Source organism: Tyto alba, unplaced genomic scaffold (genome assembly GCF_018691265.1).
Source record: "Tyto alba isolate M040663 unplaced genomic scaffold, T.alba_DEE_v4.0 Super-Scaffold_40, whole genome shotgun sequence".
NCBI lineage: Eukaryota > Metazoa > Chordata > Aves > Strigiformes > Tytonidae > Tyto > Tyto alba.
In genome coordinates this window covers 51,213,814-51,237,464 of record NW_024881316.1, presented here as the reverse complement: position 1 = coordinate 51,237,464, position 23,651 = coordinate 51,213,814, and the positions used below count along the sequence as shown (strand labels likewise).

Sequence of the window (23,651 nt, the reverse complement as noted above, 5' to 3'; positions counted from 1 at the left end):
CTGGGGGGTACGACATTGGGGGGGGGGCACTGGCGGTTACTGGGGGGTACGACATTGAGGGGGGGGCACTGGCGGTTACTGGGGAACGGCACCGGGAGCAGCGCCGGAGGTGACGGGGTGCGGCACGAGATGGGGGGCGGCATTAGAGGCTCGGGGGGGGACGGCGGCGGCTTTTGGGGCCGCGGCTCGGGGAGCCCGGGCACGGCGCCGGCCGTTTCGGGGTTCGGCTGCGGGGCGGCGCCGGAGCCGCTGCGGTGCCGCTCGGGGGGCGGGGGCGGGCGGAGCGGGCCGGGGGAGGGCCGGGCTGCCGTTCCGCCCCCCCCCCCGCGCTGCGGCCGGGGCTCGGCCCCGCTCCGTCCCGCGGCGCAGGCAGCCGGGCCGCTGCCGGGGCCGCCGCCCGGGCCGGGGTCGCAGTCCGGGGCGCCCCTGCGCCGGCCCGCCGCCATGGCCCGCTTCTCGGCGTTTCTCAACCCCGTCCTGGTGCTCTTCAGCTGCGACCTCTGCCTTGTGCGAGCCAGTAAGTGCGGCCGGGCCGGGGTGGGACAGGACGGGCCGGGGACCGCGCGTCGCCACGCTCGCTGCCGCGGGGCCCGGCGAGCCGCCCCGCTCCCCGCGGGCCCGGGCTGCCGCCCGCGGCGGGAGCGCGGAGCCGGCCCTCCCCGGGCGAGGGACCGTGCCGGGCGCCGGGCGCCGGACCCCGCCGCGGGCCGGAGCCCCTCGCCGGACCCTCCTGCCAGCCTCGCCCAGTCCCCGGCACGGCCGCGGCCGCGACCCCGCGGGGCCTGGCCCTGCCTCCGCCCGGCGACCCGCTGCGGCCGCTCCCGGCCCCGAGCCGCCGGGGCCTCCGCGCCAGCCGCGCCTCCGGCAGTGCCGCGTCCCCTCCCCGAGGGACGGGGTGCGATCGTGTGGCCGCGCTGCCCTCCGTGGAGGGCACCAGCCTCTCCGGGGGGGCACCCGGGGTCGCCACCTGCGGCTTTGGCTCCTGAAGCCTCCCGCTTCTGGGCGAGGCAGGGGCAAACACGGGCTCTCCTTGCGCTCTCGAGGTGCCCCCCCCCCCGCTTCCCATCCCTGCCCCTCAGCAGTGAGCAGCGAGTCCTGAGAGAGTTTGTGCCCCTGGGCAGGGATGCTCCAGTGCTGTAGGCTGGGCTGTGAGATGGTCCTGGGCTGATCCTTCGTGCCTTCCTGCCTCTCTTTTGCTGGGCTCGTGTTTGCTAAGACGCCGCGGTCTGTCGGCACCCTTGGCTCCCTGAATGACCCTGTGTCAGCGGCAGCCTTCTGCTATCTAGTTGGCCCATGTCAGGTTACTGACATACTAAGTTGGATGGCAAGTATCAGACGTGCTGCGATGTTCTGCCATGTTGCCAGTCTCCTTGCAAAATATGTACTCTGGGGCCTGACGGATTCAGGAAGAAATGCAGTCAGGGTTTTTTAAAAGGGGCCACTTATTTTTAGATGTGCAGTCTGATGCTTACCTTCCTGCTGCAGGGATAAGTTGGGCAAACATCTGCGTGCCCTTGAGCAGCAGTCCCAAGGGCACGGGCCAAGGGGCAGGTGAGGTCCCCTCTCCAGAGTCACAGCAGGATGGGGGGGGTGCCAGTAGTGCTGTGCTCCATCCCTATGCAGTTCCACATCTGCCAACATAACTCTTGAAGGGCATCTCTCTGGTCCCCTCTCTACAAAACCAGGTTGCATGGCAGATCTAGTCCAATGCTCAGCTGCCCGCAGGTCAGCCCTCGCTGCTGCCCAGCCTCAGGCTGCAGTGCTGCTGACTCCAGCACACAGGACCAACTCTTCCCACCTCTTCAGTAGGCTGGAAAGGAGCTCACTGCCATACTGACAGGACAAAAGGGTGTGCCAGGCCTTAAGTAAGTGATTGCTCTTTCTGTGGTGGTGCCCATTTCTTAATATAGCTTTAATCAAAAGTGAAGCTGGATAACTTATAAATTATGCAGAATCATTAGCTATTAATGCATTGGGCAGGTCTTAACTGGGGAATGCTCTTCCCAGAGAGCCCAGCAGGGTGTTGGAGCATCTTGGCTTTATGTTTTTCATAGTTGGCTTCAGAGAGAACATTTTTTGGAGCCCTTGCACTCAATAATCTTTATGGCAACAGCTCTAGCATGAAACTGACCTCAGCTGCAGAGCCGGATGGAGAATGGCTTACTGTGGGGATCCTATGCAAAGCTTTCTATAGTGAGAGCTGTCCTTTGTGGGTCTTGTCAAACAACTTTCAGTGAGGGCTCATCTTGCATGTCCTTGGGATTAAGCATTGCTCCGTGTGTCTAGGGTGAACTTCTCCAGTTTCAACTTCTGAAAATTCTTGTCCTGTCTCTTCCTGCTGGGTGTGCAGATCCCACATACTCAGAAATTTATTTTCTGCAGTTTGCTGAACTGCAGACTGACCAAGGGACACTCATATTGCCAAAGAATAACTGCCGCCTGGACACATTCAGGTCTGACTGTCACACAGGTTCAGGCCTGCTTGCCTGGAGCCTGCACAAAGTATGCTTATGATGCATGAAGTCTGAATCACAGGCTAGCCATGTGTGCTGTGGCTCCACTGTGCCCCCATGTCTTCCTGCCTCCACTCTCTCCCTTTGGGACATTTGGGGATTGGTGCTGGGTGTAATAGCAGATCATGCTGGCTTTGAGTGTACTGTGTTTGCAGTTTGATACCAGGGTGGTACGCCTCTTGGGATGCCCTTCTGATACCAGTGAGTGAAGGTCCTACACAGGGCCTGTGCAAGCTCTGGCTAAGTACAGTTCAAGTAATGCTGTCAGCCCTGTGTGGATGCAGCAGCTTGGCTTGTGGCTTAGTGCAGTGCCCTTGTTTCTCAAATCATAGAGTGACTCAGCCCCAGGGCCATGTCTCAGCATCCCCAAACAAAAAACCTGGGCTGGGTCAGACTGGGCTCCCTGCAGAGCCTAGAAAATTCTTGTGCAGAGCAGGGAGCCTGCTACAAGCTCCATCCACAGACTTTTGAATTGCAGAGATGTCAGGCCCTGCCTTTAATTTCTTCACACTTAAAGACTGCGAAGTCCAACTGCCCCCTTTGGGCATGTTCAGACCTCTTTTCGTTCTGTTAGATGCAAAAAGCTACCTAATTTATTATTGTAGGTGTATCCTGTGAAGTACCAGGTCCTGTTCTTGTCCTGAGGCCAGCCGGCAGGGTCTGGTCACACCCATACCACTCAGCTCATGAGTTCCAAAGAGGGGAGCACATCAGTGCTACCTACGAGGAATGGTTCATGGCTCGTGCTAACTTCTGAGCCATGGCCGAGAGTGGTTTGGGCACATGCTGGCTGGTTCAGACCAAAGCAGTTCCCAGGACCAGTCTACACCACTGGATTCCTGGGCTGTTCCTGACCTCATTACATTTGCTATCATAGAGGGTAGCCTTGGACAACCGTTCTTATGCCTGAAGGCTAGCAGAGACATTGCAGCCCCCCACCATACTGAAATGCTTCTGCCTGAAACAGTGCAAGGGAGCGGTTATTCGCTAGCTGAGAGAGTGCTGTCTACAGCTCAGCTGTTGGTTGTGCAGCTAACTTACACACTGGCAGTGGCTGGATCAGAAAACCAGACCACAACTGTGCAGACCTCAGCTCTTGTGTGCACAGAATACACATCCCCCAGTCAGCGGCCAGGTCTGGGGGACTGCAGCTTTATTCAGCCTGTTTTGCTGTTGGCTTGTGGGAGACTACGGTGTGCAAATAAGGACATGGCTCAGAGAGTCCCTCTCACAGGTTAGAGTGATGAACCAGATTCCCACTGGCAAAACTCTAAGGAGACACACTCTTCGTGGGATAAAGGATGTTTGAGTGTATCTTTGAATCCTTTCCAGTTTTCCAGCCTTCTGTTCTGAAAGAGAAGGCGCAGTATCCTGCAATGTCCTTGTTCGTGTTGTCTTCGATGACTCTGTCTCCTGCTGATGTGGCAGTCTTCTGTTGGGGACACGCTCAGCCTCAGTGTCTCTCTGAGAATGTTTTCTGGGCTCTGTGGGTGACCCTCCTATCTGTCTTAATTGGCCATGGCAGACTGCAGCCTTGCAGAGGGGGAATCACAGCCTTTTCCTGGTTTGATCTGGAGCTGGGTATATTCAAATGTGACTGAATGCATTTAAATAGCTGACCTGCAGAAATTGCCTTTTCTTGTCACTCTAACTGTGGTTGTTGGTGGTGTTGTCTTTTTTCTGGTTCTCAGGTGCCCTCTGGAGCTCTTTCTCTATCTGTATAAATCACAGCATTGAACTTGTGCTACATAAGCAGCTTGTAGGACACGATCTTATTTACAGGGAGAGAGGATACACAAGCAGTAGGCTCAGTGTCTTTGTTCATGCACTCTTGTGCCTGATTTCCAGACAAAATTTGACTAGCAGGTCTGTGGACCTGTGTCTGTGGCCGTGCTCTTAATGCTGTGAAATCTCAAAATGGTGAAGTTGCAGACCATGGGTCAATCAGGCCAGCTTTCTGAAGGATAGCAACTGCTGAGTGTTGCTGCCAGATTTGCAGCTGATGGCATTGCATTGCTGAGAAAGTCAGCTCTGCCTTCTGCTTTGGGTTTTCCTCCCCACTCTAGAGCAAGGAGTAATGCCAGGCATATGAGATGGCCAGATTGAGTTGCATAGTGTGTTTATTCCAAGCTGCCCCATTTTTCTGTCACAGTTGATATATAAATACTGTGTCTGGGCTGCTTCCTACACAGTTCTGAGTGGTGTGCCAGGCATTCGTGATATGCACATCCACGGGGCAGCCCCAGAGCTTAGAGGAGCCTGATTTTACCATCACAGTCTTGGTTGAAGAATTACATTAATGTAGGATTTGTTTGGACTTTCTGGACCCTACAGAAACATGGGACTTCCCTGCCAAGAACCTACTCTGTGCCCAGGCTGAGCAGGAGCACGTCATGCCAGTCAGCCCTGCTTCTGCTAGTGCTGGAGCTGAATGAAGTAAACTTTCCAGCAGATGAACATCTGAGCAGCAGTGAAGGTACCTCAGATCTGCAAGCAGATGCCCTCGTGAGGAACTGGTGTGAATGTCATTCTCCCCTCTGATAACAGGGTCTCTGCAGTGCTCCGAGACAGGCTGCAGGGACTTTTCATTTCATTTGATTTCTGAGCTGCAGGGAATCGTTAAATTGCCATGACAGTCTCATAAACTCTAATTCTTTTTTGCTTAGGACAGACCTTCATGCATTTCCTATTTTGGTGTCTGCAAGGTGGAAGGAGCCTACTGGGGGCCCTTCGTGTCTTTAGCTGGGTCTGGCAGCCTGGGCATGTGGTCAGCATTGCTAATCCTTTTTACGTGGAACATGTATTATGAGCAATGGGCTATGTCTGCCACTGCAAGCAAGCCCTTTAGAGAAGAGCCAGTCAGATGCCTCGCGAGCTTGTCCTCCTTCCCAGCTGTAGGACACTGCAGAGGGTGAGGTGTGCAGTGAGCACATTCCTCACCAACAGCCAAGCAGGGAGGAGTTCTGGCCAGCGAGCGAAGACTGCCAAAGCCAGCGTGTGGCACAGAGGGGTAGCTGCATAGGCAGGGAGTACTTCTGTGCCTCCACACCTCTCCCCCACAGTGGGCAGCTGCCCGCTGGCCTGGGAAGCACCATGCCGTGCATGTATTGCTGCTGGCAGTGGCTCAGCCTTGTGCACATGCTGTGCCACTCCTCGCCTGGGGACAGATTTGCCTCCTGTGGCCCTGGGCAATGTGCTGCTGTGGGCAGATGTCGGAGAGGCCCTCCATGGTGGTGTGCAGGGGGGAGTGCCTGTTCTGAGACATATTCTTTTGCCTCTTTTCTGTGCCTTGCCTCGGTCCATCCCTGGCTCACCCAGACAGGCCACCGTCCCCTGTCAACGTGACTGTGACACAACTGAAGGCAAACTCTGCCACAGTCTCCTGGGACGTCCCAGAAGGAGACGTGGTCATCGGCTATGCCATCCTACAACAGGTATCCAGGCTTTGTCCCCAGGGGGCTGGGGACCCCTCTGTTTACCAGCATGCTCTTATGTCAGCCCTTTTGCTGCAGCGTGGAGCTCCTCCGGCAGCTGCCTGAGGACACCTCTGCTGTTGAGCAGCCCTTGCCAGTGCACCCTGTCTGGGCCATCCATCCTGGTGGGAGGCAGCAGATCATGGGCTGCGCTGGGGGTAGCTGTCACTCCAGTGGCTTCCATGCGATTTCTCTGGATAAGGATGGTGCTTCAGCCATGACATAAGCCTTCTTTGCTTGCTTTGCTCCACCTCCACAGCCCCAGATGATGGTGGCTTCTCTAGGGAGGTGCCTGGCTCTCATGCCACACAGGGATGATGCATAGCAAAGTGCTGGCCAGCCCGGCCCACCCCAGGGGTGGATGATTGCCTGGGAAGGGAGGAGTTAAGGGCAGTGTGCCCAGCACAGCCCTGCAGACAGGGGCCTGTGCCTGGTAGAGCTGGGAACAGCCTCCTGGGGATGACAGCTCTTCACTCTGGCAGCGGCAAGATGGACAGATGCAGCGCTTCATCCGGGAGGTGAACACCACCAACCGGGCCTGTGTGCTGTGGGACTTGGCAGAGGATGCTGATTACATCATCCAGGTGCAGAGCATCGGCCTGTACGGAGAGAGCCAGGCCAGTAAGCGTGTCCACTTCCGGACCCTGAAGGAGACCGACCGCCTCCCTTCCAACAGCTCCAACCAAGGTGAGGCAGCTCCTTCCAGCTCGCCCAGGTGCTGCTGGTGGGGCCACACCTGGGCATCTTCACAGCACATGGGCAGGGATCCAGCAGCCAGCGAGGAAGGTGCTGCCCTGAGCAGCAGGCTGCTTGGAACACACAGTGTTATAATGGGTAGCAGGATTGTACAGGCTGCTGCTGTGTCCACTATGGCCACAATAATGTCCCCCAAGCCCTGGTTTACAGCCCTCCTATCCCAGGTCTTGGCACCCTATTCAGCTAAGCAGGACGTGGCCAGGACAAGTGCTGTGGCCTGTTCAGCTGCTGCCAGTAGGAAGCAAATATTGAACAGGGTCTCAGACCTCCCAGCCTACAAACTACCAAAGGACAAATCACGGAGCCCCACAGTCTCCTTTCCTACTCATATCCATGTTGTGCCTTCTTGCCTTGGGGTTGCCTATATGCTGGTCCATGAGAGACGATCCAAGAATCTAAGGGAGATGATGCCCAGAGGGAGTCCACTGGTCATGGGAGTCTGTCTCCAGCACTAGCTGTAAGAGGGGGACTTGAGAACGAGTATAACAGGGCAAGCAGATGCCTTACTTTCCTTAGAACTTCTGTGTTCAACTCAGGGCTTGATGCCTATGTAGAAGGTAACCTCAGTGATTACTCCCATGCATTGTGCAGTTCCTGCTTGAACCCAAACAAGCTGTTAGAATCCTTGACTGCCTTTGGTAGCGAGGATGGTTTATCTGACACAGGAAAGCCGCAGGCTGCATGTCCTCTCCCCAGCCAGGATGTCATCCCACACCCATCCTTGTTTGGGGGAGGTGGGCCTCTCTCCTCTGGAGCTCCTTCTCAGATCCTCAAGTGTTGCTGGTCTGGGTATATGCTGCCAGCCCTGCCTGGGTTCTCTTCTCTGCAGGTGACATCACCATGGAAGGGCTGGACAAAGAGAGGCAACTGCAGACAGGAGAGATCATCATCATAGTGGCTGTGCTGCTCATGTGGGCAGGTGAGTGCCACAATCAATGTTCTGGCAAGCTGGGGCAGAGGTGCAGTCCAGCGTTCACAAAGAGGAGGGGGCTCCAGACATTGCAGAGGCAGATTGGTATGGGTCTGGCATCCCTTCCAGTAAGTCGGTTGAGTCTCTGCAGGGGCTCGAGCCAGTGGGATAAAAGGAGCAACCACAGCCACTGCTCAGCAGTGATGGCCTCGAGCATGTGGGCTGGCTGGCCTGACTGCTGTGCTGTAAGAGCAGGAAACAATGTGGGACCCAAGCAGTACAAAATTACATGGTGGGAGCATCCCAGCTGACGTTAATGATTGTGTAACTTGGGCCTTAGTTAGCTTGTCTGACATCTGATAACATTGCTGCACTGGCTGGTAGTGGTTGTGCCTCAATCTGCTAAAACTGTAAGATATGTGATTTGCTCCTGTACAGCACCTGATTAAAAACAGTGCTCTAGCAAACAGCAGGTTGCCCTGGGAGCAAGGAAGCTCCTGACTGGTCACATGCAGCTACTGTGAAGGGAAGTCATTTGTCCGCTACTGTCTTCCCAGTAAATGTGGATTTTCTAGTGGCATCTTGCAGGAATCTCTCCTTGTCCTGGCCTTTAACACTTTTCTAGTGCACTGGAAGAAAATACAAGCTTGTTGCTGCTAGCTTACACCTTGTGCAGGTTGGTGTGTTAGAGTGCCAACAGGGAGAAATCAGGTCTAGTCTGTGGGTGGTTGTGGTAACGCACTGTGGTTTGAGCTGGGTCTAACACGTCTCATGATTACAGTTCAAATCTTTGCTCCAGAGTCCTGTACCCGGGGTCCCAAGGTGTGGGACATACGCTGTGCGAGATGGGTGCTGTGAAACCATGACAGAGCGACTGACCCCAGAGTCAGTTTGCAAGACAGGACAAAGCCAAGGGCTGGCTTTTGTGAGGGTCGCAAGCTCTGGACCAATAATTTTAATGACTTGCTGGAGGCACTCAGAAACCCACTGAGCTGCTCGCTGACTGCAAGGGCTGTTCCTCTCCAAGTGCCTCAACATCTGCTTTTGGCCTCAGAGCCCTGAACCATAGGCACTTCACATGTGCCCTGATGGCTTTAGCTGCACGCATGCCGCGTCTGCCCAAGGAGGCTGCCCTGGCCACACATGCAGAAGTGCCTGGGGTGGTCCAGGCTGACACAGGTGGAGGGTGTGGGTGACCAGCACCCCAGGGTGCCCTGAGCCTGACTGCTTTCCAGCTGGGATGGTGTAGGGAGGGGGGGCAGGGTGAAGGCACTGTGAGAGAGTCCTTCATCCCGTGTCTTTCGGCAGCGGTGATCGCCCTCTTCTGCAGACAGTATGACATCATCAAGGACAACGACTCCAACAACAACAAGGAAAAGACAAAGCCGTCCTCAGAGCACAGCACACCAGAGCGACCGAGTGGAGGGCTGCTGCGGAGCAAGGTGAGTGGGGAGGGCTGGCAGGGGGGATGGCATATGGTGTCTGCTGTGGCTTGCTGCCTGGACGTGTTCTGGCTCTCTCCAGAAAAAAAAAAAAAAAAACAGACCACCCGCTCGTTCTCTCACCCTAAAAACTGAGGGGTTTTAGGGTGCAGTGAACCCTGGTATCTCCCGGGCAGTGTGTGTACCCCATGGGTGATTGCAGGAGAAACACTGGAAGAGATGGAAGGATATATCAGCTGGGATGGCTCCCACATTGCAGGATGGTACCTGTCCTCTCACTGTAGCAGCCCCTTCACCATGCCCCTCCAAGGCTGCACCTCTTCTGCAGCCCATGGAGAGGTCCAGCTCCTGCCTGTTCAGGCAGGAGGCAGACAAGCTGGGCAGCTGCTCTTAGGTTCCTGCACTGGTCTACTGCTCACTTTCTGCCTCCACTTGGGCCTGCTCCAGGCCATCACCACACAAGTCATTCATCGGAAGAACCCCAGAGCCCCTTCCTGACTCTCATGGAGGTATTCTGCTGGGCTGTGGATAGGGAGGGAGCAGAACTTTCATCTGGTGTTCCCTCAGCACCTGACACATCTCCCTTTGTCAAGTAACAAAGACAGTGATTTATAACCCCGATACACATGCTCTATTGGGACCGTGCATTAGGTTTTCCCTTCTGTCTCATCTGCCTCCTCTGGCAACGGTGAGAACTCTTACTGTTTTGCCAAACTGTCCCTCTGCTTCCACATCTTGATTTCCAGCAGTTGTCAGGAGTGGAAATTTCCTGTTTGGACTCTAAGGCCCCAGTTCTCCTCCAGATTTTCCAGCTTCCTGATTACTCCTTGATAAAAAGATCCCTCCTCTTGGATCCCTACTACAAACTAACCCTGCTCATATAGGGCTGCAAAGGCCTGTTCCTGCTGCTTGCAAAGTTCACCTGTACAGGGCTAACGCACCTCAGTTTTCCATTAGTTCTGCATTCACCATACTCGTGTCACCTGCAAGGATGTTAACACTGCAAGTTTATTCTTGCAGTCCTTAATTACAAAGCTGGGAACAAGGTATAAGAAATAAAAAACTCTGCATTCGCTTCCCCTCCTGGCTTCAGGGCCAAGCTGCTGTAAAGCAGCAGCCAAGGGTGCAGCTCTTGACCTCAGCCCTGTTATGAAGTGTAGTCCTGGGGAGACTCACCTCCTGTGCCCTGCTTCAGCATGCAAGGCCCAAGCTACAAAACACATGAGCAGCAGCCATGACCCCTTCCCAGCACCTTCTCTGAATTTGTGCATCTGCTGTGCTCTTTAATAAGCACTTTCTTTTTAGCATAAACAAAAGTGTTTGCTTGTGCAACGGTTTTTGAGAAAATCCACCTTGCCACCTGCAGCCTTTAGTTCCCTTAGCACATGCCAGAGCTGTCATGAGGGGCATGGCAGTGAGATATGCCTGGCACTCAGCAGGCCTTATCTGCCCCTCCATGCTTTGTGGATTCTCTGCGCCATGGAAGATACCTGCCTACTCCCTGACTTACCTTTTCTGCTCTGTTCCTGCACCTACCTCCTGTCCAAGGGCATCAGGTGTAGCATGGCTACCACTCGAAACGAGATAGAAGTCACTAGACATCTGTAAGCCCTAGAAGCTGAAGAGTGTAGGAGAGGGGAGCTGGTTCCAGGAGTACTGGGGCACAGCAGTGGGCAGAAAGTCTTCCTGGGGAGGCAAGTGTGTGGTTGAAGGTACTCACCTGGACAGAGGTACCAAGCGATGCAGCTGAGCTACCTGAATCTTTCTGCCAGAAGAGCACATTAGTGCAAAAGATGGGGGTTTTAGGGTTCACTCCCTTGGTCTCCTGAGCAAGATGCTGAAGCCAGGTCTCTGCTGCAGCTCACCCACGGGGCAGAGAGAGGGCTCAGCTGCAGCTCGCAGCCCTTTTGCAGAGGTCTGCTGCTCTGAGTGCCTACTGTGGGAGGTTGGGGCCTCTGCCATGAGATTTGCATCCCAGGGGCTTTAGCAAAGCAGGGCCTTAAAGCGGATTTTTCTCTCCTAGAAGAAGTCTCCCTCGGTCAATATAATCGAGGTGTAAGTGCAGCACCAGCTCTACGTTTGGGGTCCTGGGCATCCTGCCAGAGCCAAAGCAGGCCTTGAAAGAGGAGGCAGCACCAGGTGCCCAGGCTGGAACTCTGCATGCGAAGATCCGCGTATCAGAACTTACGCTTTCCCGAGGGCACCTGTCCAGGGATGTGCATGGAGCCGGCTCCCGGCCGTGCATGCAGTGCACAGCCCTGCCCACCCCACATGCCTGGCCCCGCTCCCCTGCCACTGCGGAGCACAGAGCTGAGAAAGGGTGGGGGGCCACTCGACCAGCCCAGGGGAGCAGAGGGGCTGGTGCGCTGGCTTGAGGGGAGGCAACTTCCCTGCACCCTGGCTCAGCCACAGGCCTGGGTGCAACCGTGCAGCACTGGGCGCCTGCCCAGCAGGCAGAGTGGAGCAGACCTTAGTCTCAGCTGCTGTGTCTGGGCTCGGAGGGCTGCCTGTGGAGGGTGAGAGCTGCTCCCCTTTTGGCCCCGAGACTGAGGGGATGGGGCAGTGCAGGCATTTGCCCCAGTGCCGCTGTGGCCGGGTGGCAGGCGGGTTTGTCTGTGGGGCTGGGGCCCAGTGAGCACCGCTGAAGAGTGGATCCCTGCTGGAGAACAGGGCTCCACTGCACCCCATCGTTGCCATGCAGGGGCTTCAAGGCCTCTCCCTGCTGCAGGGGACAGAGACACGTGCAAACAAAAGGAGCTGGTGTTGCTGCAGCACCTTGCTGGGCTGCAGAGTGTGCAGCCAGGGTGGGGAGTGCTGACAGGAGCCATTCTGTGGGGTGATGAGCCCCACAGAGCTGTGGGAGCAGGCAGTGCCAGGGCACAGCCGTGGCTTTGCCATTTTCCTGGTAGGGCTCAGTCCTGACGCATTTAGGCTGTTTGTGGGGGAACTGTCGAGCACTCTGTGAGCAGTGCAATGCCTGTGCTGCCAAGAGACACTGCGGTGGGGCCCAGCAAGGTCTCAGTGGGTTTGGCAGGATGTGTGCTGCAGAGCTCATCACCACGCTGGGGGCAACCCTAGCCTCAACACCACCACATCCCACTCGTAGCTCCTTATGTCTTGGGGTATGACCACTGCTGATGCTCCTGCTCCTGAGGCTGGCCTGCACCAGGTTGGCTGATGTGATACAGACCTGTTGGAAAGGGCTGGTCCTGAATGCCCAGAGCTGGCTGACCACTGGCTCGCTGCTACATGCCCAGTCTGCCTGCTTGTGTGAAGACAACATGAGCCATGAACCATCCTGGGGCTGGTGAAGTGGTGATGTCTGGCCTGTGCTTGTTCGCTCCCCAGAGCCTGGGGGCAGAAGTCTCTTGCTGGGTCTCTGCATTGCTCTGTGTCCGAGGTTGAGGCCGGGCCCAGGCATGCCCTCTTGCCAGTGGTGGGATGGAACAGGGTGATATGAGGAGGTGCTCTGCTGCAGAGATGGCAGCTGCTGCCCTGGCTGCTGCTCTCCCTTTGTGCTCTGCTCTGTGGCCTGTCACTGAGCTAGGATGCTGGCTCTGCAGCCCTGGACTCTAGCATCACAGGATCCAGCGTCTTCCAAGAATAACCACCCAGTAAAGCACTTTCAGGACTCTTCCTTCTAGGTGCTGCTCAGCTTCTGCTGCAGGATTAGGTGGGGAAGGGACAGGAAAAGCAACTCCCTGTGGCAAGGTCTTTTCAATAAAAGCATCCTGGCTCAAAGACAGCGTTGTCCCCGTGGAGTTGCAGGTCTGTGTGTGTTTCCAGATGTGTACCAGGACTTCTCGAACATGTGTGTATGGCCCTTAGAAGGAGACCTGTTCTTGCATGCTGTGCAAGACCTGCAGGTCCTCTAAGGTCATCTTGCAGTCCTCCGGCCCTCAAGGGAGTGCCAGTGCTGCATGCATGCTGGGCCATGTCATGCTGCTGGACAGGCTGCAGTTACAGACTGTCCCACTGCGAATGGCCTCACAGCTGCTTTCTCTGCACAAACAAAATGGGCTGCAGAGAGCAGAGACACCCTGGCAGCAGTGCCAGGAAGAAGGATGAGGCCAGATCCCAGCAGACTGCTGACCGAAGGGGGCTGAGCTGCTTCCTGGTCAGGTGAGAGGGGTATCTGAGGAGCAAAAGCACCGTAGTGGTGGGTGCAGGTGTTGCTGTGCTGTAATGTGGGCCTGCAGGGAGCGTGTCATAGCTCCAGAGAGATAAACTGCCTTATTTTGCCAGCTAACTTTTGTTTTTTTAGGGAGATACATGTCAAAAATTAGGGCTGTCAGGGCAATACAAGAGTTTTTAAAAAGTTCTGGTGCCCTGGAAAATGTTTCAAGGTGCTATCCTGGAGGGTCAAAGCAGACACATACCTATTATCATGAGTTCTTTAACCAGACCAGAGGCACACACAAAAAAACAAGGAGGCATGACGATGAGCTGGAAGAGACACCAAAAAAAAAAAAAAAAAAAAAAAAAAAAGTATGGCAAAATGCAGTGGTTGTGGCCAAATAAAAAAAGGAGTACAAAAGCATGCCACATTAAACGTAAAATCAGGGGGTGGTGGTGAGGCAAAAAAGACACTCCCCACCTCCACCAAAAAAAAACTACCCAAGCCACTCCTCCGTTCGCAAACCATGGCAGTGCAGGAAGGCAGGGAACTACAGAGATGAGCACTGCACAAGTAAAGCAGCAGCAACGTTGGACAAAGGTATTTTCTGGTGCACATACAAGCGCATATCCCACAAATGAGTCTTACCAGCACAGGACAGTACAAACGCCTGACACAGTGCCAGGGCAGAGCAGGACGTGCACATGCATAAACACACGCCGCGCCCCCCCAACCCTGCAGCACCAGCACCACAGTGGCACAAGGAAGAGGCTGTGTGGCTCATGCAGAGAAACTCTGGCACACCAATTTAAGAGATGTTGGACAGTGTTAGCACATGTGTGGGTGATGGTGAACCCACTGCTAGCTTATACGGTCACCAAAGCAGAAGAGACTTGGCAAAGGCTCTTGCATACACAAGGCTGAGACGGGGAGTCAGGGAAGCAGTTCCCTCACTGCAGCAACATCTGGTTAAAGTCAGGAATGATGGCAGAACTGGTCCCCTTGAAGTCCTTTAAGAAGCCATACACAGCTGCAGCATTCAGCATACTCACAGCAAAGAGCACACTGCAGCAACCATGAGTCCCAGGGAGAGAGACTGTTAAACTGTTTGGAGCACGTCGGTCTGGAGGTGTGACGGCTACCAGGCAGCAGCATAGAGCCTGCTGCCCTCCCAAGCCGCTGGAGATGGTGAACAGTTATTCACAGGACAAGAGCAAAAGGCGAGTGAAGCAATCAGCATGTGTTGGCATCAGCAGTAGCGCTGTCCATCCCTCAGCACTACCTGCAGTGCTCGGCTGCAGGACAGCATGGATGCCAAGCATCCTGGTTCAGCACACAGCAGGAAGCCACATCAAGGGCTCTTAAACCCACACCAGCAGGTCAGGCATCCCTCAGTGCTGGAAGCTGAGGACCTGACAATGGCCTGCCCACCTTGACAAACAACCCTAGTAACATCAACAGGTTGCTCTGCGCCCTGAGCTGTGTGAGAAAAGGCAGACCATGACTCAACACGCAAAACCACGTGAGAAAAACAGTCCATAGCTCTTGACTGATCTGCAGGGACCCAAGCCTCCCCAGAGTGCAAGCCTTCCCCACAGCTCCTGCCTGTAGCACTTGCTGGGAGACCAGCTCTGCTGCCCCAGGCTGCACACAGTGAGTGCTGCTCAGCTGGGGGGGTCTGTAACACCAGCCTTAGAGGGGAGATGTGCTGCGTTGGGACAGGAACCCACCAGCAAGGTCCTCAGCCAGAAAACACCTGCAAACTGTTACTTGCCAGAGAAGCTAGACAACCTGCTGGCTGCAGCCTCCCCTGCTCTATCTGGGCAAGGAAACCAAGGGCATAGCTTTCCCTAGTCCGTGTGCAACACGGCAAAGGTGCTGCAATGCAGAACAGGCACACAGAAGTCAAGGCCTGCTGGCACAGAGGGCTTGCGTCCTCCCTGGCCTCAGCACAGCCAGGTGCCAGCTCCCGTTGGTGCAGATGACCTTCACAGATCATCAAGACAAACCAGTCCAGCACAGCCTGGACCAGCTACCCTCCACATAACATGGGCCATCCTGGGCCCCAGCAGCCCTCAGCACAGGGGGCACAGCTCCCTCAGGGCCAGCAGCTGAGGAAGATGTGGGAGCTCCAGGGCAGCTGCAGGCTCCATGAGCTCAGGGCATAGCCCAGGCCCTTGTCACAGACAAGGAAGCCTCATTGCAGGCAACACAGCAGACACAGAGTACCTTACACACTTGTGCATGGCACCCCATCCAGCACTCGAACCCAAATGATAACAGTAAAACCCCCTCAGTTTATTTCCCTGTAAAGACAGAGCTTTCCTTTAAAATCAGCTCATTTCACTCATGAGAGGGTGTGGGGCTGAACTGCAGGGGCAAGGCTTCATCACTCACTCAGTCCTCCAGGCCAAGAGCTGTTGCTCCCCGATGGTCACACATGCCGAGCAAGTCCTCCACCATCTCCAGGGGACTGCTCAGCCTCAGCTGTTCCCCAATTGCCACCACGAGGAGCAAGGCGGGAGAAGTAAGTGAGGCAGGTCAGACACAGTGCAATCCAAGCTGCACTGGCTGCGTCCTGCAGGCTCAGAGCACACGGGGTAGCTCTGCATGACCTGGGAGTGGGCAGAGCGAGGAGCACTGGTCCACCAGTCTGAGCTGGGAGCAGGGAGCAGCTGCAGTTTGAGGCGGTTCATGCAGGCAGAGCAGGACGAGGAGCGGGTGTTGCAGTCTGTGCACTGCCTGGCAGCGGTGCCAGCAGCCCCTGTGCCTGGTGGGCAGTGCTGGGGGCAGGGGCAGGCGCTGTCTGGCCCTGGTGCAGGCACAGGGTGAATCCTGAGTGGCTGGTCCATTGTTGCAAAGATTTGGCTTAGCCCAGGGGAGTCTTGGGGCCAGTAGTGGAGAGGTCTCCAACCCCTCCCAGCCCCTTCCAGCTGTCTGGGGGTTGCCCCAAGCGGTAGCACAGTAGTTGTGCAGTAGGTGAGCTCACTCTGGGCACAAGAGGTGCTGACTCTGAAAAGCAAAACGGAGGAAGACAGACCTGGTCCGTGAGGCATGTGGTTGGGAACCCAGCACAGCCTGGGAGGGGAAGTAGACCTTCCCAGGTGAGCCATCAGCCCCCCTTCCCTGCAGAAGACATGCTGTGGGATGTGGCAAAGCAGCACTGCAGGAAGGAACTTACCTGCTGGCCTGTGGGCTCCCCTCCCCAGCTCCTCCATGCTGCTTTGGAAGAGAATAGAATACTCATCATACCCCAAACAAGGCCTGCTGAGAGACACAGCATGCTTGTGACCCTGACAAAGCAGGCAAGGCACAGCAGTAACAGGCACTCAAAAGTGCAGAAGGCCCTAGCTCATTTGCTACCAAACCCTTTCCCCAGACCAGCCTGTCCTGAGATTGCAAAGCCACATCTTCCCGTCAGCAGCACCCTTGTACACAGGGCTGCCACTTCACAAGGCCACATACATAGCTCCAGCCTGTGCACGCACTGGTTCCTGGCTGACACCAGCTCAGACCAGACTCGGCCCCGCGGCACTGGCAGACCCCAGGCGGGTACCAGCTACCAGGCACATGGAGAACAGCCACAGTGGAACAGGCCTCTTGCACCCACCACCACAGGCACTTCTGCGAAGTTGCATGGGCTAATCCTCCACTGCAGGACTGGTGCCATCAGCTCCTCCCAAGCACAGGACAGACACCAGCAAGCTCAGCCCCAGGCACTTGTCTATGCAAAAGTCAGCATGATCAGGCCTCCAGCCTGACCCAAGCCCCAGGGAAATCAGTGGCAGGAGAGGGTCAACACCCGAGAAGCATGCCTGGATAGGCTGGCCTCAGCAAAGAGTGGCAGAAACAGAACAAGTAACATCCTGAGGGTCAGCATCTGTCCCCCACAGCTCCACTGCAAAAGCTGAACTGCAAGATCTGCCCCTCCACAGCTCAGCTCCCTGTTCACTTGGCCTCTCAGCTGACAGAGGCAGAGGAAGCAGCAGGAAGCTCCACCTTGCTCCCATGCAGATCTCCTCCATGCTCCCACCATGCCTGTGGCCCCAGCAGCTTCCCTTGCAGGGGGCACAGAGAAAGAAACAAGACAAGGTTCATCAGAGAGATCCCTGAACACAAGCAGCAGCTCACCACCTACCCAGATAAGGTCTCACAGACGTTATCATCTTCCTCCTCTTCCTCCTCCTGGCACACAAACAAACAAAACAAAACAAAAACACCCCACCAATGGCACCTCACTGCCTGGGCAGGTCTCTGCCAGGAGCGAGGCTGGGCTTCCCAGAGCCTGTTCTGGAGCAGCAGGGCAGTCCCTGGCCCCTTCACAAGACGGTCACCCACCAGGCATGGCACAGACAGAGGGGTGCCTACAGGCAGTAGGGGGGAAAGATGGCAATGGCAGTGCTGGGCTGCTGAAAGCCTCAGGGCTCAGACACACAGCCACACAAGGGAAGAGACAGACCACAGCTCTTCTCACAGCCCCTCCAGCCAGCAGAGCACCACACACAGGCTGTGAGCAGGGAACAAGCTGAGACAGCTGCTGCATATAGCACTCCCTTGCACAGAGGCGGGAGTGGGGTAAGCACATCTTGCAGCTGGTGGGGCAGGCAGAGGACTGACAGGGAGCAGGCTGTAAGTAAGTACGACCCCAAGCACTGCCAGGCTGGGCCAGCTCTGGAAGCATGAGGCAAAGGACCAAGCGTCCAGAGGCTCCTGGGCAGGGACTCAGTGAGACCAGCAACACTGGCAGTGTTCTCACTGGCTCTGCACATGCAGTAAGTGTAGTGCAGTTGGGCAGGGCTGAGCCTTAGCCCAGGCTGGCAAGATGATGATCAAAGGGTCCTCTCCTTTAGAGACAGTGTCTCACCCCTAGCCATGGCACCAAGTGTGCAGAGCAGGTCCCAGATCCCTGTTGGACAGGGCCACCAGAGCAGGGCTGAGGGCTGCAGCAATGCTGGGTCTGACAGGAGAGCTCCTGGAACAAAGACCACCTGAGGAACCATGTCTGCCTTGCAAGCCAGACAGAGCAGTGTCCCTCATGTCAGGCTGCCATATGCGAGGGAGGCTACGCAGATATCAACAAGGTCCTGGAAGGCCAGGAGGAGGGAACTGCGTAAGGGTCACTTTTCCTGCCCTAATGCAAGACAACCCTGGGCATGGGCCAGGCTTGCACATACTGTACCCCAAACTGGTGTCTGAAGGGAGGGCTCCCCGGGGGGGCTGGCTCACTTGGTCTGCCAGGCTCACTGCTCTCCAAGACACATGAAGGGTGAAGGGGCTGTTCCTGCCTGGAGCCTGGGACAGGGCAAAAGCAGCAGAGTTAGTGCTTGTAACCTGGAGAAGGACCAGCAGGGGAAGTACAGGCAGGACTGTGGGCAAGGAACAGATACCCCTGCTGTGCTTGAGGGAAGGTGCAAACAAGGGTGCAGGATCACTACTCAGGGCAGGTACCACAGGGCCCTGAGCTGTGCTACAGCTCAGCAATGCAGAATAGTTCAGCATGGATAGCAGGGACACCCCCCACCCTGCCCTAGCCAGAGATAGGGCAGGCTCCCCATGTGGGACAGTGGCAGAGAACACAACAGCAAGGACAACACTCTCCCTGCTTGCGTTTCACCAGCCAGGCAGTGAGCGATCTCTCCTCCACATAGCCCAAGACAGGGTCCCACACTAGAGACCCCAATCCCAGGGCTAGGCAGAGGGACATGTTTGAAAAATTCCTCCTACCTGCATGTGCTGCTTCCCAGAGATCCAGTGCCATCTGGAACGCCTGGGCCACGGTCAGAGTCACAGCCTGGGCCTGTGTACACGAGAGAGAATGTCTGCTTCCATCTGGGCCCTCAATCCAGGACAACCCCACTGCCATGAAATACGAGATCCCCCAGGCCTCCCTCACTGCCTTTCTCTGCAGAACAGACACAGAAGGACAGAACTCAATGCTATGTCTGCCTACCCACATGGGCCAGCCATCCCCAAGAAGAGATCCCAGAAAAGCTGGGACAGAAGAACCTCCTGTCACTCACCCCCTGCCTCTACAGTTTGTGAGCACACGTGCTCCCTGGTTCCATTTCCAGCTGAGGTGCACAGAGGTAAGTGCCTTCTCAATCTGAAGGGGGAGAAGGAAGGCCCTTGCTCCCACCCTTACCTCATGAAGCCAAGAACAGAAGGGAAGTGCTTACAATCTTCTTCTTGGGTGAGAGGAAGGCATGGCACTCCAGTGCCCCGCTCTCCTGGCTCTGGGCAACATAAGCGAAGACTTTGTTCTGCAGCTTGTCTGTTGTGCAGTAGGAGATCCTGCAGGCAGAGAGGAGCTGCTCAGGGCAATAAGGGACCCCAGCACACCCACAAGAAGTGCTGACAACCTGAGGCTTTCATCTGCCCCAGATGATCAGGCAGCCCAATCCCCCAGCAAGGGTCAGAGGCTGCCTAGCACCTTCAGCTAGTATGGGATCCCTGCACCCACAGGCATTCCCTCCTGCGCTGCCTCAGTGTGCTTGTCGGTCCTCTGATGCCCTGTTCAACCCAGCATATGAACTCAAACACTGAGACAAAAGGAGCACAGAAGGGTGGGTGATTGCCTCCAAGTACACAATTGAAGGTCAGGCAGTAGGATGGTCTGCTTTGACACATCAGCTCTGGTACTGAGACCCAGATTTTACACCAAAGAGATGTCCCGTCTCTGCTTCTCATCTAGCCACCAGTCTGCAGCCATACTCCTCTCACACCTAGTACTCACAGACACACAACCCAGCCAAAGCACAGCTGGCAGCAGTACGAAAACCCCACATCAGGTCACACCGCAACTGCCTTTAGCCAGCCTGAGTAAGCTGCAGTCTACATCACCCTCATGCCATTGCAGCCAGAAGGGCAGCCCTGTGTCAGTGGAGAGTGACAGACATGCAGTCCTGCCCTAACTGTGGGGCTTTGTAACCATCAGCCTCGACATCCTGCTTGAATGCCAGAAGAGACAAGCAGGGCTCGGGGAAAAGACAGATGGACTGACACAAAACTCAAGGCCACCCAGGACCCTGCCTGCATTCAGCCCCAGGCAGTGCTGTGGTGCACAGCAGGGAGAAGGTACAAGGAGAGGCCTCAGGGAGCCAAAGGAAGGCCTAAGCTTGGTTACCACTGACAGAAGACCCAGCCCTCCCTGGCTGCTCAAGATCCCATCAGTCTCCAGCTGGCTGCTGGGGAACACCCAGGCCCTGCACATGCCATGCCCACCTGTAGATGGAGATGTTCTCAACCATCTCCTTTGTGTCTGCATCCTGCAGCGAGATGCCCCTCGGAGACACTGTCAGAATCACCTTCTGGAACTTGCGAGCTCCCACCCGTGCCTGGCATTGGGGAGACACCAGACACCTCTGCAAATCCGGCAAGGGTCTTCACCCCCCCTTGCTGGCAGGAGTCCCCCAGACTCTGTACGGAGTGCCACCCATTTGGACCCTTGCTGCAAAGGCTCCTGCTGTAGGCATGGGAAAGCAGAGTCTGGAGATCAGGCATACCCTGTACCCCTGGGACCCGATCTCACTACTTCCATGCCCATGGGAAAGGACAGACCCTGCCTCCCCCGCTACTTCACCCTCCTCTGCATGCTGTGGCAGGCACAGCTCTGCTCCTAGCTGTGTTCCTGTGGGGGAGCAGGCAGGAGCAGCTGTTCTGCAGGAAGACAGCTTCCCCCACAGCATATGGGCAGAGACCAGCCAGCCTCTTGCACACCACCCTCCTCTGGGGAACAGCACAGTCCCTCACTGGGGTTCGGGGCTGGGACACTTCCCGGCATCCAGGGGCTGGGTTCCAAACTGGCTCTTCTCTACCCTGGCACAGCAGGGCCCCAGGGCCAGCTCTCACCGTGGCCACGATCCTGCGGATGGCAGCAGCAGCCATGTCTTCTCCTTTGGGTTTTTCTACCAGTGTCATTCCTAGATACTTGAGTGTGAAGCACATCCCCTCAAGCAGCGGCTCCTGCATATCAGCCCAGCTCTCAGGAAGCTCTGCAAAGACAAAACGCTGTAGAAGTCATGTGCCAGCTGCCCTATGGCTAGTCCCAGCAGAGCCACCCCACCTTGTTGCAGGTTAACTGCTCCCAGTAGCAGTACTGCTACCTGCACTTAGCAGGGCACTCTCATGGCTCTATGATATTCTTGGATGAGGAACAGAATGAGAGGACAATTCACCCTCAGAGCTTTAGTCCTCCATCCCTGGAGGTACAGGCTCTGTCAGCACAGATAGTAAGCTCCTGCATATCTGCATAGGGCCTCTGATGCTGCAATATTCACTGCTATCTGCAAAAACCTTGCATTCCTGGGTCTCATCTATTTCACTACAAGCAGGATGTTCTCTGTACTGCATTCATCTCACCCACCTAAGCTGCTGGAACACCTTGGGAACAGCAGCATTTCCTGCCAAACTTGGGTAAATCAAAATTCCCCGGTTGCCCCAGTGTGACTAAAGCCAAACCTTCTGGTAGCTATCATTTGCAACAGCAGGTTGCCAGGGAAGGGGTAATTCATCCAGCACTCATGATCCAAGCTGAGGTGACTGGGAAGCAACTGCACCACAAAGATTCTGAGTTAAGAACTCAGACTGGTATTTTGAGGATGCAAACTAGTTTCCAGGAAAACACATTTTATGAATGTACTGTGACGCACGGAGGAAAGAAGGCTCCCATGTGCATTACTTTGCAGGTCACAGAATTAAAGGGGTACTGGCTTCTTTTTCCTGTGTCCTCCCTTTTCAAACCCCATTAAGAAAGAAAAAAAAACAGTCAGTGGGCAGAATGTTCCCTCAAGAAAGATTCCCTAGGGACAGTCCTTAGCATCTCCAACTTCCTTCAGAAGCCAGTCCATTTCACCAGTATGTTCTACCACATGGCAGATGTGCTGGTGGGAGAAGGAGCCCTGGTCCTACAGTCAGTCCCAACACCACTACTGTTGGCAGAGAACACACAAAACAAACACCACAGAAGTATCAATTCCACCTCTTCTCCAACAAGACAAAGCCATTGACTTCAACAGAAAGTCCACTCACTGAAAGCAAAAGCTTTAGTTATCAGACTTGTGTGCCACACACAAAGGAACAATTATCCTGTGCCAAGTACAAGTGACAATTTTCAAGGAGAGCTGAAGCAGATGTTAGCACACATTTACTTTCATCATATCCCAAAGAGCACAAGGACGGTGAGAGAGGAGCTATGCAGAAGGGCTAAGACACAGGGAGTCGCAGTCTCTCTCTTCTTGGAGATTCAGCCCACAGAGGAAGGCAGAGGAACACAGAAGTTACACGCGCTGGTACAAACACCAGGTCTGTACACCTCCCTGGGAATTACGTAGGTATCTACTCTTCATACTGAGTTAATGCTTTTCAGGGTTATTTTTCATCTCTTTCCTGGGATTAGCTCCCTGAACGTTACTGGCACACTTGCAGAAGGCTCTGGCTCATAACTGGAATAGCCTGAACCCACAAGGAAATCAGGAGACCTTATCTGCACAGCGTACTCCTGCACGAATGACAACTACCGGGGAACACACCTGGTACCACACAGGCACCAGGGACCTCTGTCCAGGGTAGAAGAGCACTGTCTCGCGCTGAACCCTGAGAAGAGCTCATGTGTGCCAGGGCTGCCGGAGTGAGCTCTGCTGCTCCAACAAAGCTCCTGCTGGGTCCGTGGGGTCGGTCCCAGGCCTGGCTCAGGACCTGGTGCAGCAGTCTGAGGAGGCCAAGGCCTGCGCAAGCTGGGGAGGGCACCCGTGGGTGAGGCGCAGCGCGTTCCAGCACCTGGCACTGCCTGTCCAAGGCCTTTCAGCCCACCGGTGAGGGTGGCCCCAGTTCAGAAGCGGGGCAGGAGGCCGGCAGCCCGGGGGGCGCGGCAGGCAGGGCCAGGCAAGCAGCCCACAGCACCGCATCAGCCCGCAGTCCCACCGCCGGTCCCCTCGGTACTGCCGCAGCCCGCCCCGGCCCGCGGCCCCGCCACCGCCCTGCCCCTCCCCGCCCAGACCGAGAGGAGGGCTCCCTGCCCGCAGGATGCCCCGGCCCGCCCGCCCCGGCCCGCACTCACTGCGCCGCCGGCGGAGGCCCAGGCTGTGCCGGGCGAGGCGCGGGCTCCGCAGCACGGCGCGTCCCGCCGCCCGCAGCGCTTCCATGGCGGGGCCAGAGCCGAGCCCGAGCCCTGCGCCGGGGGCCGGTCGGCGGGAGTCCCGGTCGGGGGAGGCCGCCCGCAGCGCTGACGTCAGCGGCGGCGCGGGGGTTGCCGAGGCAGCGGCGGGCGGGGCGCCCTAGGCCCGGCGGCGGCGGCGGCGGCGGCGGCGTGGGCCGGTCCCCGGTCCCGGTCCCGCCCCGGTCCCGTTTCCAGCGTTCGGCGCGATGCAGCTGCGGCACGTGCGGACCCTGCTGGCCCCGCAGGTGCGGGTTGGGGCGGGCCGGGCGGGCGCGGGCCGGGGCGCG

At 56.4% G+C, this 23,651-nt stretch overlaps 3 protein-coding genes across 12 annotated transcripts in view; 2 read left to right on the top strand and 1 right to left on the bottom strand.

Moving 5' to 3' along the window:
* Positions 1-330: 330 nt before the first annotated feature.
* On the top strand, positions 331-12,837 carry FNDC4 (fibronectin type III domain containing 4). Of its 4 annotated transcripts, XM_033007307.2 has the most exons (7): positions 331-517; positions 4,848-4,989; positions 5,832-5,947; positions 6,469-6,673; positions 7,572-7,661; positions 8,961-9,094; positions 11,118-12,837. In XM_033007307.2, exons 4-7 carry the CDS (start codon positions 6,484-6,486, stop codon positions 11,151-11,153), a joined length of 450 nt encoding a protein of 149 aa, XP_032863198.1. In that variant the 5' UTR covers positions 331-517; positions 4,848-4,989; positions 5,832-5,947; positions 6,469-6,483; the 3' UTR covers positions 11,154-12,837. The 4 variants fall into 4 exon arrangements, with proteins under 4 accessions (XP_032863198.1, XP_032863197.2, XP_032863196.2 ...); XM_033007306.2 differs by lacking the exon at positions 4,848-4,989 and having other exon boundaries at positions 350-517; positions 11,121-12,837; XM_033007305.2 differs by lacking the exon at positions 4,848-4,989 and having other exon boundaries at positions 350-517.
* A 2,651-nt stretch (positions 12,838-15,488) lies between these two features.
* On the bottom strand, positions 15,489-23,459 carry LOC104365920 (low density lipoprotein receptor adapter protein 1). Of its 4 annotated transcripts, none has more exons than XM_042803115.1 (9): positions 23,266-23,459; positions 21,060-21,202; positions 20,433-20,545; positions 19,388-19,502; positions 18,936-19,008; positions 18,391-18,503; positions 17,350-17,396; positions 16,393-16,478; positions 15,489-16,223 (listed from the first exon to the last, which is right to left on the bottom strand). In XM_042803115.1, exons 1-9 carry the CDS (start codon positions 23,348-23,350, stop codon positions 16,081-16,083), a joined length of 918 nt encoding a protein of 305 aa, XP_042659049.1. In that variant the 5' UTR covers positions 23,351-23,459; the 3' UTR covers positions 15,489-16,080. The 4 variants fall into 4 exon arrangements, with proteins under 4 accessions (XP_042659049.1, XP_042659050.1, XP_042659051.1 ...); XM_042803116.1 differs by having other exon boundaries at positions 16,393-16,475; XM_042803117.1 differs by having other exon boundaries at positions 16,393-16,433.
* IFT172 (intraflagellar transport 172) overlaps positions 23,446-23,651 on the top strand; it is a 38,913-nt gene continuing 38,707 nt past the window's right edge. For all 4 annotated transcript variants that reach the window (XM_042803114.1, XM_042803113.1, XM_042803112.1 and 1 more), the window contains exon 1: positions 23,446-23,609. In XM_042803114.1, coding sequence (XP_042659048.1) covers positions 23,571-23,609 — 39 coding nt within the window. In that variant the 5' untranslated portion in view covers positions 23,446-23,570. The remainder of the gene's footprint in view (positions 23,610-23,651) is intronic.